Source organism: Solanum stenotomum, chromosome 7 (genome assembly GCF_019186545.1).
Source record: "Solanum stenotomum isolate F172 chromosome 7, ASM1918654v1, whole genome shotgun sequence".
Classification (NCBI taxonomy): domain Eukaryota; kingdom Viridiplantae; phylum Streptophyta; class Magnoliopsida; order Solanales; family Solanaceae; genus Solanum; species Solanum stenotomum.
This window is the reverse complement of record NC_064288.1, coordinates 60,662,909-60,675,869: the sequence shown is the minus strand read 5'-3', so window position 1 is coordinate 60,675,869 and position 12,961 is coordinate 60,662,909. Positions and strand designations below refer to the sequence as shown.

Here is a 12,961-nt window from a genome sequence, read left to right as displayed (position 1 = left end):
CCAACATGTTCCAACTTTTCACTTATATGATAATTTAGTTCTATTAAGACATTGTATAATTTATAAATCATATGGTGTGATATTCCTATGTTAATTAATATGGAATACATGAAAGTCCATATGTGAAGATAGTGTATTTTGGTCAATGAAATAAAAAATTAACCACTTAGTAAGTAGAAATGAACCACCTAATTAGATCTATTTTAGAATCAAAATTTATAAATAAAAATCTCCAATATTATCAGTAGACTTCTCCAAGAAAAGCTATATTGATTTATATGATATTAAAATCTATAGCAAAACATTGACGTTTGGATAAGGGAATGATGAAAAATTAATAATAACTATTACTCGCAATGTCCTTTGTGAATAGTTTGTAAAGAATTGTATATGATGGCATCCAGGACTTTGGCAAGTAGTTGATGAGAATCTGTTTGAAGCCGTCCACGAAGTTGTTCTATGGTTCAGCAAGCTGGTCAATTCAGAAAATTCACAACAGCTGCTTACTGTTCCACATGATAACATACCAGACTTCATGAAACGAAGTCCTCCTTCCTCATATGCGCATTCTCCTCTGTTTTCAAGCATGAGCCTACCTGTTACACTGCACAGTACAAAACTAAAAAGCATGATCGGTAGTGCGCCATGATTGCTGTATAATAAAAGCAAAAAAGTAATGCATATATATTGGCCCTCTGTTGGCAAGTATTTTAAGGAATCAACCATGATTGATTTGTGGTTTCAATGGAAAAAACTTGGTCCGAGACATATGCTAATAGTCAAAGTTGAAGAGCAAGGTAATTAGTTAGGACTTCATGTTTTTTGTCTTCTTTATGATTCTTTTATAGTTTTTTGTTTTAACTTGGTTATTCTCTTGCTCGTCCATTTGGAATAGGAGCAGGAGCAGAGCCATCTGGAGCTGGAGCATCAAAATGTCCTAAACTAGGTGGCGTTTGAAAAGACTATGAATTTTTGTATCGCAGATGTAATTTTTATTTTGTCTGAACATCATTTTGTCTACCTGTTATATGGTAAGCACTATATCCAATATGTCTATATGTTGTAAGCATTATATCCATTCTGTCTACCTGGGTTGCAATTCAAAAGAACTGGAACCTTGAAAGGACCGGTCAAAGGAATTGATGTTATATGGGAAGCACTTTATCCATTCTATCTACATGTTATATGGGAAGCACTCTATCCATTCTGTCTACCTATTATATGGTAAGCACTAGAATAGATCAAACATAAAAAATAAAGGCTCTATGTGTGAAGTCAACCTACATGTACACTGCAGAGTATTCATAGTCATTTCATAATGAGTTTCAGTATTTATCGAGCAAAGATCATACATAGTATTTCACGGGTACCCTGTATATTTGGACAATTTTTTAAAATGTTTGCACGTCTACCTTTTTTTTGGCTTAAAGTTGATGCATTTCCGAACGAAGTTAAGGTAAAAATAGTTGAACTTCAGCTTTAAGTAAATGAAGTTCGTATGCCTGAAATCTTAAGTCATATATGCTTGAACTTCAGTCATATAAAACTTGAGACATTTTGTTCGAACCACATGTTTGAAGTTGTTTCAAAGTGGGTAACAATATTAGTATGTATGTACACACAAATATTACTTTAAGAACTCGGAGTTAGTGAACTTAAGCTTATAAAGACTATAAACAAAACGAATTGAGCCTACGGCTCCCATTCCCTGTATGAATGTAATGTAGTAATATATATTATATCCTTATTTACCAAAAAATAAATAAAATTGTATATGATTTTAATTAACTGCACTAATAATAACGAAATTCCTTTTCAAAATGTGAAAAAATCACCATAATCAATCTAAAGAGTCGAATACCAAGAAACTATTAAGGTTACAAATAGACAAACAATCACACATTAAAATTTAAGATTTTAAAGAGTCAAATTCCAAATCTTAATTTATCAATTTGACCAAATAAACTATGTCAAGTTTACAAGATAACTAAAAGTAGCCTAATTAGAAAAGTGCAACATTTTCATGTGTGATATGCTGCTTCATTAATAGTTACATGCAGATCCTCCTCCATATTGATGAATCATAGCATCGATTTCATCACCGTTTTTTAATCCAAGCTTCATAAAACATACACAAAATAAATTTATGTAATTTTTAAGTCAACGATAAATTAAAGTAAATTAAATTATGCAAATTAAAATCTTACTTCATTTACGGTCTTCTTTGGAGAAAGACGTTTGCCATCAAAGAAAAATCGAAATACTTTATAGTTCATCATTTGTTTTTTTGAACTGTATGACATGAATATATCCTTCATAATTGTACTGGGATTCACTTTGAAATGAAGAATTGTATCATCCTACAAAAAAAGAAAAATATAGCCCATGTAAACTCGAAGTCTGAATAAGATAGAACGTACATATTTTAAAACAATTTAATTAGGAAAGGAGAAAACATATAAAAGTATAAAACAATTTCAAAGACTAAAAGTGCATTTATGCAACAACAAATATATGGCTCATGTTCTCTCGGAGTCTGAAGAGGATTGAACGTACGCCGATTAAGAAGTGTATATCTATAAGTATATAACTCACAATAATACAAAAAAAAAGTATGAAATGATGAACCTGAGCTTTGATTTTGAGCTTTATGAATTTTCTTGATCCTTCTGCCATTTTTTTCTTCAATTTTCTTGGAAAAAATTGAGAAATAATAAAAGATACAAATAATTGGTGTAATTTAAAGATAAAGTAATAAAGTGTACCCTTTTGTCCTCATTAGCTAGTAAGTATTAGTATAGATACTGCTTTATTCTGTTTTCTGTATAATTTCCATTTTCATGCAACTTTTACTAATTATTGCTCAAAGTGTTGAAAGAAAAAAGACCGCACATAAATAAAAATAATAGTGTAGTGAACATAAATTAAATAAAATAACAAAAAAATATACAAAATTTGGTTAACTAGTCCAAACAAAACTACCCAAAAAATATTAAAATATAACCTTATAACATACCCCTTCCGTTCTTTTTTATATGTCACCTTTTTAATTTGCATTCGCATAAGAAAATTAAGTAACGTTAACCTTCTACTCTTATTTAATGTTTTCTTAATTCAAAAATTAAAATGCATTTGGATGACTATTTAAATTTTGAGTTTATTTTTGGAACCAATTTTTTTCACCAATTGATCCAAAAAATTTAAAAAATTAAATTTTTCCCACCTCAATTTTCCTATACATTTGTGTAAAAATGTTTAATTTGTTTGTTGATATTTCATTTTCAAAATCAAATTTTATAAGATAGTGAATGGAAAAAGAAGTTAATGTATGAAGTACTCCAATGAATATTAATTACTTATAGATTTTCTAGGTTGGTCAAAATATATATTTTTAAGACTAATTAACTACTCTACCAAGGGTATAATGGGAAGAATATGGTAATTTATGTATTGATTTAATAAAATGATAAGTATTATGGTCTAACTAGTTATAGAAAGGGATGACATATAAAAAGGAACGGTGGGAGTCATTGATAGCAATCAACAATAAAAATTTAACAATATAGGCAAGAACAATACGTTAATTTCATACTCAAACATGTCATTGATTCAATTGTAATTATAATTCATTAAAAATAAATTGTTCTTTTTTCCTCTCAATTTTGTCACTCAAATTAAAACTTGAATTTTTTCGAAGGAGATAATAACAAACTATTCTTTTATATAATAATCTTTCCACATTCGAACAATCTCTTCCCGATAAATTCTGAATGGCTCGTATGTTGTTTAATAGACATAGTTAATATGGTCGTTGGGCATGTTGTTTAATAGATAGATATGTTTATTTAATATGGTTGGTGGACATGTTGTTTAGTAATAGATAGAGATATTTAATTAAGGTTGGTAGGCATGTTTTTTAATAGATAGATGTTTAATATGGTTGGTGGACGTGTTGTTTAATTCACCAATTAGTACATAGAAATTTTACGATTATATACTTTTGACATGAAATTAAATGAACTCAAAGAGCTTTAATTTTGAAACCAAATTTTATAGGTGATGAATGTTGATGAACTATTTCGTTTGACTTCTTCGAAATGTTATAATATCGAAGAATTAAACTTTTAGATCATGAAACAAGACGAATAGACGTTAGCCATTAACAAAACAACAAAATACATAGCTTAACATAAAATAGGGAAGTGCAACNAGAAAGGGATGACATATAAAAAGGAACGGTGGGAGTCATTGATAACAATCAACAATAAAAATTTAACAATATAGGCAAGAACAATACATTAATCGCATTCTCAAACTTGTCGTTGATTCAATTATACTTATAACCTATTTAAAATAAATTGTTCTTTTTTCCTCTCAATTTTATCACTCAAATTAAAACTTGAACTTTTTCGGAGAAGATAGTAACAAACTATTCTTTTGTATATAATAATCTTCCCACATTCTACGAACAATTTCTTCCCGATAAACTCTGAATGGCGCGTATGCTGTTTAATAGACATAGTTAATATGATTGGTGGGCCTGTTGTTTAATAGATAGATAAGTTTATTTAATATGGTTGGTGGACATGTTGTTTAATCCCCCTGTCCCATTTTATATGTCATTCCTTTTTAAAAATAGCTGGACCACAATATATGTCATTTTATAAAATTAATGCATAAATTACCATATTTTGCCCATTATACCCTTGATAGATTAATTAATTAATCTTGAAAATGTATTTACTTTGACTAACCTAGGAAATCTACAAGTAGTTAATTTCATTGGGAGAGTACTTCATTCATTAATTAACTACTTTGTTTATTCACTACTTATTCTATAAAATCTGATTTTGAAAAAAAAATCAACAAACAAATTAAAAATAAAAGATGAAAAAAAAATTCAAAAATAATCTTGAAAGTTGAAGCTTCAACAAATTTTATCAAGGAAGATGACATTTCAAAAAGTTCAAAGGTCATGTTTGCTTTAAGAATTTATATATAAAAATATAAAAAAAAAAAACATTTTACACAAAATATATAGGAAAATTGAGGTGGAAAAAACTTGATTTTTTTAAAATTTTGGATCAATTGGTTAAAAAATTTGGCTCCAAAAATAAACTCTAAAATTTAAATAGTCATCCAAATGCATTTATATTTTTGAAATCTAACATATTCATCATTTATTATAAAGTTGTCTTAAGAAAACATTAAATAAGGGCATAAGGGTAAAATTATCTCATTTCTTAATGCAAGTGCAAAATGAAAAAAGTGACATAAAATGAGACGGTGGGAGTAATAGATAGAGATATTTAATTAAGGATGGTAGGCATGTTATTTAATAGATAGATGTTTAATATGGTTGGTGGACGTGTTGTTTAATTCACCAATTAGTACATAGAAATTTTACGATTATATACTTTTGACATGAAATTAAATGAACTCAAAGAGCTTTTGAAACCAAATTTTTTAGGTGATGAATGCTGATGAACTATTTCGTCTGACTTCTTCGAAATGTTATATTAATTCATATGATGACAATACATATATCGAAGAATTAAACTTTTAGATCATGAAACAAGACGAATAGACGTTAGCCATTAACAAAACAACAAAATACATAGCTTAACATAAAATAGGGAAGTGCAACATATTCATGTGTGATATTTCTTCATTACTCAATGTGCAAAACCTCCTCCTTCTTGATCCAACATAGCATCAATTTCATCACCATCTTCTAATCCAAGCTTCATAAAATCCAATAAATACGCAAAAAAATATATTAGAAAAGTTAAACACAAAGGCTATTGCGATATAATTAAATTGATCTATGTAACGAAAAATTATATCTTACTTGATTTACAGTACTTCTTGGTGAAACGCGATTGCCATTGTAGAGAAATCGAACTGTTTTGTAATTTAGGATTTGCTTCCTCTCAGAGTATGACATGAATATCCTCTTCATTATTGAAGTAGGCTTAACTTTGTAGTACATAAATGTACCATCCTACAACCAAAAATAAAAAAACATTAAAAAAAATAATATTACTTTAAAATTTAAAAAATTCGAAGATTAGAAATGTAATTCACAATGATGTTGAAAAATATTTGTAGTTTTAAAAAAATGTCTTTTTTAACAATTTTTTTATTTCAGCTTTCAATATAACATGTTTAAGACCACAAAGTTAAAAGGACATTTTAGTATATTTGAAATATCTTTAATTTGAAATCACAAAATTTAAAAGTCATTTTACTTTCTTAAACTGTATCAAGTTAAAATAGAACAACCAAATTGAAACAAATGAAGTAATATAGTAATAGTAGAGACATTTAATCAAAGCTTTCATGATTATTTAACAAAAAACCAGTGTTGTTTGAACAAGGAAATAAAATATTCCCTCTGCTTTTAAACTATTGTCATGTTTTACTTTTCGAGAGTCAATTTGACTATTTTGCAGAGTTAAATTTGATTAGGTTGATTCAATTTTTTAAAATTTAAAATTTTAATAGTTAAAAACTATACAAAAATAAATACTACATTTTGCTATTCTAATGTCGATTTGGCTAAATACTACATCTTAAATGTTGATGGAAATTTATATAAGTTTGAAATACGAAAAGCAAAACATGACAAATATTTTAAGACGATGAATTAGTAAAGGAACAAAAAGGGCAAAAATGTAGTCCAAAGCATACTACGGTAAACAAGTTAATACACACAAAGAGGCGGGGCAAAGATTTGTAATTTATATATATATAGGGATGGTTACGCCCAACACACGTACACATATTGAATAAGTTCGATCTATAGTCATTAGAACCTTCTAAAACAATGTACTAAATTTATCGGATATATAGTAACTCTAAAGAGTGAAATGAGGAACTAACCTGAGATTTAATTTTGAGATTTATATGGTTTTTGTCACTTGGCTCTTCAAATGGCCTCTTGTTTCTCTTATTTCCTTCCATTTTAAAACTTTTTGGGGGGGAAAATAGAGAGTGAATTAAGTGAAGAAAAATAATTACAATTGGAAGAAAATATTAAGAGAGATGACAAAAAATAAAACAAGAGTGAAGTAAATGTAAGGTCATAAAAAGTACAAAAGTTATTCTTTCCATGTTTGTCTATTATCTAGAGGCACAAGCAAAGCAAAAAAAGTAGTTCAATTTATTAGAAACAACTATCCATACGTTAATGGTGGAATAATAAGTATTTCCGTTATTCAAAAAGGACAATAACAATCATAATTATATTCTCAGATTAGTGATGGAGTCAAAAATTTTACTAAGACGAAGAAGTAAACATAGAAATTAGATAATGGAAATTCAACATCTACTCTACATACATAAAAAATAATTTTAACCATGTATATATAATATCATTTTCCATCGAATTAAGGAGGTTTAGATGAACCCCAGGTATAAATTGGTTTCGTTCATAATAGAGATGTTACATGGTAATAATTTCTAAAAAGAGTCCTTCGAAAAATAACAATCCGTTTTTTTTCCTCAAATCAAAAAGATTTTATTTATAATTAAGGATCATCCATATAAAAGGAAAATGACGTATATGAAACAGTTCCATCAACATCTCTTTCGAAAGCGTTAATTTCATCAACATCTCTTTCGAGAGCGTTAGTAACAAGAAAAGGAGATGCTTCAAAAAAACATTTATGCACAAAAAATCCATAAAAAAAAATATCAATTTAATTAGCCAGCTAGTGGTTTAACTTTTTCTATGTTTAGAAAGATTTGCTACTGAGGTATAAATTTATGCAGAAAAAATTCATAAAACAAAACCATATCAAATCCTTTCAGATAACTTTAAAAAGTAATATTCCAAAGCTTTTATTTAACTAGCTAGTTCAACTATTGCTCTGTTTGGAAATAATTACTACAGAGGGAAAAAAGTTTCTACAGAGTAAAGTAATCCAAAAATATGAATATAAAATATATCAAATCTTCAAAAGTAGGAAAATGATTATATAAATTGGAGTTGTTTCAATTATTTTTGTCGTTGAGCATCTGAATTCATAATAAAGTGTTATTATTTAATACTTTTGATATATTTTGTTTTTTGAAAAGTGTGTATTTTCAAACGTCTAATATATATATATCGTTTAATTATACAATCAAATCTCAATTGGAATAGACTTGAGATTTTACAAATTATTAAGATTAGATGGATATCATTTAAAAAAAGTGACATATTTTAAGTGTTTAAAATTCTGATGAGTTGATTTTTTTTTAAAAAAAATTATTAACTTGTTGGAAGCTACAAATGCTAGAGTTGTGTTATTTTTGTGAATTATTCATATATGAATATCATTTTTGGATTTTATCTTTAAAAAAGTGGTTTTTTCTCAAATGGAAAACTCAATGGTGAAATGAATGTTTTAGCAATTCAAACTACTATAATTTATGATTTCTAGTAACTACAAATTTCAAATTTGTTCAATAACAATAATAATTAAATTCACAGTCAAATAATTATAGACATCTCATAACAATAATAATTTGTATCCTACATGATGTCTTACGTATATTATGCCACATAGAGTGTGAGTTTACTTGTTTAATTTTATACAAATTTAACTGTCTACTTGTGCTCACCCCAAAATTAGAGGATATAAATATCAGTTGAAGCCAAGTTAAAGGACATATTTACGTATCATGCGTAATAAATACATTTGCAAAATATTAAGAAAATAAACTTGAAACAGTAGGAATACTAAGAAATAAGAATATTACAAAACTTAAAAAATAAAAAATAATAGAAAAAACTATAGTCTAGGAAAACATAAAGTATCCAAATATGTATAATTTACAAGACTATACATATTATTGCTGTAATAATTGCATATGGTTGTCTTCACTAATTGTTTTTGTTTAGGATTATAGATATATAATTCATGATGCCATGCTTTATGAAGAATAATTTCACCATTCTTTGTGCACCACAAAAGCTTATAACAATGCCTTAAATAATTATCACAAGAAGGTAATGCTATGTTGCAAAATTTCGACCATTTCGATCCATCTTGTTCCTTGATTCAGATGTCCAATTTAAAATCAAAGTTTTTTCCACCATATAAAATAAGATGACCTTTCAAAGTAGACAAACGATACGATTCACTACTTTTAACTACAAAATCTGGTGTGGGAAGCTCCTTGAATTCGTCCGACTTCACGTCAAAATATATAATTGTAGATGTGTTATTAAAGGATCGACAAAATTCTTTATGATTTCGACACCAATATACACAACCCTCAATGCTGATTCCTGTATTACAAAAATCTGATCGAGAACAACTAGAAAGGATACTTTGCTCTAATAAAGAAAGAGTTGTTTTCTTTCTCCAAAAATTTCTATTCGTAGAGCAAACAACATAAAATGATGTATAAATCAATATTACCTTGTAGTCATCAGTTGTAGAATCGTAACACAATCCACTAGTACAAGGACACGTGGACTTGGATAAATATGAACATTCAAGGGTTTTTTGTTGTTTAGTCGATGGATTCCATAAAACAAACGTCTTGTAAGCCATACATGTTACTAATAGTAGCAATCCATCGTATGAGCATAACACTTGAGAATTATTCATCATAGGAGACCGTTGCAATTCTATGACAACTTGGTTATTTTTCAAGTGTATAAACTCTAATTCATTAGTATCAACTTTTTGTAACAACATCTTTTCACGTCCCAAAACTTTGGAGTGATCGCGATACACTTTCTTGAAGTGTTTGTCGCCTATCATAGCATTCCATAACTTACAAACAGATCGATATCGTAACAAAAATTTGACAGGCAACCTTATAAGTATGCAAAATAGGATGTCATCATTGGGAATAATCGAAGAAGTATCATGATCTTCGAAGGCTAATTTATTATTTGACATTATAATATAATTTGCAATTGTGGCAGAACAAAATAAAAACAGATATGTATTAGGGTTTATTTATTTACATCTAAGTTATATTTATTTATATGTAGAAAAGGAAAAACAAATCCGTTAATGGAGAGGAGAGGGAAATTAATTTTTTCTACGTCCCAAAATACTTTTAGTTTTTTTTTTTAAAAAAATAAATTTATTTTTATGAATTATGTATAGAAAAGGAAATATAATTTCAAGATTAGTTGTAAGCAAAAAGGATTCCTTTCCAATTAAATAGAGGAAAATAGCTAATTATGATATATATTAATTACTAAAGCTATTATTTTACTACCATAAATTAATACGAGTTGGTATTCTTTCCTTCCACTAATGTTGGTAGTTAAACTCTAAAAACTCTAATATATGTATATATATTTTATTTTTTTTGCAAGGTTTCAAATCCTATGAGTATATAATTATTTCAAAAAGGACCATAACAATAATGACATACTTAGCATGATCCACGAGTGAGGTTTGAGAAGAATAGTGTGTACGCAATCTTACTTTTATCTTGTATCGATAGGGAAATATTTATTGTTATTGAGGAAAAAGATTATATATACAACTTGAACTAAAATTTGTTTTATTTATTTTTGGTTTGTTCCAATTGAGCATTTGAACTCATCGGTATCAATTTTGAAGAAGGAAAAATTGTGTGTGTTTTATTCAAACATCTAATATATAGGTAGTTAAATTAATTATATAAAATATTTTATCCTTTTTAAGTATACATACCAACCTCAATTGAAATAAGTATAGGGTTTTATAATTTATTGAGGCAAATACATATAATTAAAAAAATAACATATTTTAATATTTAACTTATCTACATAATAAACATTTAAGCACACACNGACATATTTAGCATGATCCATGAGTGAGGTTTGAAAAGGATGGTGTGTACACAATCTTACTCTTATCTTGTATTGGTAGAGAAATATTTATTGTTATTGAGGAAAAAGATTTATATATATATATATATATATATACAAATTGAACTAAAATTTGTTTTATTTATTTTTGGTTTGTTCCAATTGAGCATCTGAACACATCGGTATAAATTTTGAAGAACGAAAAATTGTATGTGTTTTATTCAAACGTCTAATATATAGGTAGTTAAATTAATTATATAAAATATTTTATCCTTTTTAAGTATACATACCAACCTAAATTGAAATAAGTATAGGGTTTTATAATTTTTTGAAGCAAATACATATAATTAAAAAAGTAACCTACATAATAAACATTTAAGCACACACGAAAAAAGTTTCTATTGTCTAGTCGAAGGTTGTGTGGAGTAGTTCAAATATGAACATTCAAGGATAGTTTATTTAATAATAGACTTGAAACAATATGAATACTAAGAAATAAATATTACAAAACTTATTTAAAAGAAAAAAAAAAACTATAGACTAATCTTCTTGACATTAATTAAGTCTAGGAAAACATAAGCTATCCAAACATATTGAATTTACGAAACTATACATATTCTTGCGATAATTAGATATTATTTTCTTAACTAATTGTTTTTGTTTAATATCATAGATATAAAATACATGATCCAATGGTTCATAAAAGATAAGTTCATCATTCTTGGTCCAACACAAAAGCTTATAACAATGTCTTACATAATCATCACAAGAAGCTGATATTATGTTGCAAAGGTTCGACCATTTCGATCCATCTTGTTCCATCATCCAGATGTCCGATTTCAAATCAAAGTTTTTTCCACCATATAAAATAAGATGACCTTTCAGAGTAGACAAACGATACAAATGATCACTACTTTTTCCTACAAAATTCGGTGGAGGAAGCTCCTTGAATTCGTCCAACTTCACATCAAAATATATGATTGTAGATGTGTTATTATATTAAAGGATCGACATAATTTTTTATGATCTCGACACCAATATACACAATCCTCATTATTGATTCCTATACTACAAAATTTTGATCCAGAACAACTAGAAATAATACTTTGCTCTAATATAGAAAGAGTTGTTTTCTTTCTCCAAATATTTCTATTCGTAGAGCAAACAACATAAAATGACTTATAAATCAATATTACCTTGTAGTCATAAGTTGCAGAATCGTAACACAATCCACTAGCACAAGGACATGTGGAATTGTCCAAATATGAACATTCAAGGGTTTTTTGTTGTCTAGTTGATGGATTCCATAAAACAAACGTCTTGTAAGCCATACGTGTCACTAATAGTAGCAATCCATCATATGAGAGCATAACACTTGAGAATTCTTTGTCCTAGGTGACAATTGCCATTCTATGACAACTTGGGGATTTTCCAAGTGTATAAACTCGAATGCATTAGTATCAACTATTTGTAACAACCATTTTTCACGTCCCAAAACATTGGAGTGGTCACAGTGCTTTCTTGAAGTGTTTGTCGCATATTATAATATTCCATGACTTAGAAACAGATCGAAAACGTAACAAAGATTCATCACATGTAGGAATGGAAGTATCATGATCTTCAAAGGCTAATTTATTTTTTGACATTATAATATAATTTGCAATTGTGACAAAACAAAAAAAAACAAATTTGTATTGGGGCTTATTTATTTCATCTAAGTTATATTTATTTATTTGTAGAAAAGGAAATAGAATTTCAAGATTTGTTGTTGTAAGCAAAAAATATTCATTTCCGATCGATAGTAGAAAACAATTAATCATAATATATATTTATTACCTAAAGTTATTAATTTGCTACCATAAATTAAAATGGCTCGATATATTATATTATTTTTCCTTCCTCTAATGACGGTTAATTTTATTTTTTCCATTTTCAGGAAAAAGAAAACAAAAAATAAAATCAATATTTATACTCCCTCCATTTCAAATTAATTGAATTGTTGAGGTTTTTCACACTCTTTAAGAAAAGAAGATTAAGACATAAATTAAACATAACTTTCCATTTTTACCCTTATTAATTATTGTCAAATTTATGATTAAATAACTAAACATTGATTAATAACTAAATCCAATACTAACTAATGAAGGATAA

At 27.5% G+C, this 12,961-nt stretch overlaps 1 protein-coding gene and 1 pseudogene across 2 annotated transcripts; one reads left to right on the top strand and one right to left on the bottom strand.

Moving 5' to 3' along the window:
- Positions 1 to 397: 397 nt before the first annotated feature.
- Positions 398 to 957, top strand: LOC125870116 (uncharacterized; annotated as a pseudogene).
- A 981-nt stretch (positions 958 to 1,938) lies between these two features.
- On the bottom strand, positions 1,939 to 6,966 carry LOC125870421 (uncharacterized). 2 transcript variants are annotated; one of them, XM_049550856.1, is made up of 4 exons: positions 6,886 to 6,966; positions 5,852 to 6,004; positions 2,208 to 2,360; positions 1,939 to 2,118 (listed from the first exon to the last, which is right to left on the bottom strand). In XM_049550856.1, the coding sequence occupies exons 1-4, from the start codon at positions 6,964 to 6,966 to the stop codon at positions 2,044 to 2,046; spliced, it is 462 nt and encodes a 153-aa protein (XP_049406813.1). In that variant the 3' UTR covers positions 1,939 to 2,043. The 2 variants fall into 2 exon arrangements, 1 of the variants encoding a protein (XP_049406813.1); XR_007446890.1 differs by lacking the exons at positions 1,939 to 2,118; positions 5,852 to 6,004; positions 6,886 to 6,966 and adding an exon at positions 2,629 to 2,709.
- Between the last annotated feature and the right edge of the window lie 5,995 nt (positions 6,967 to 12,961).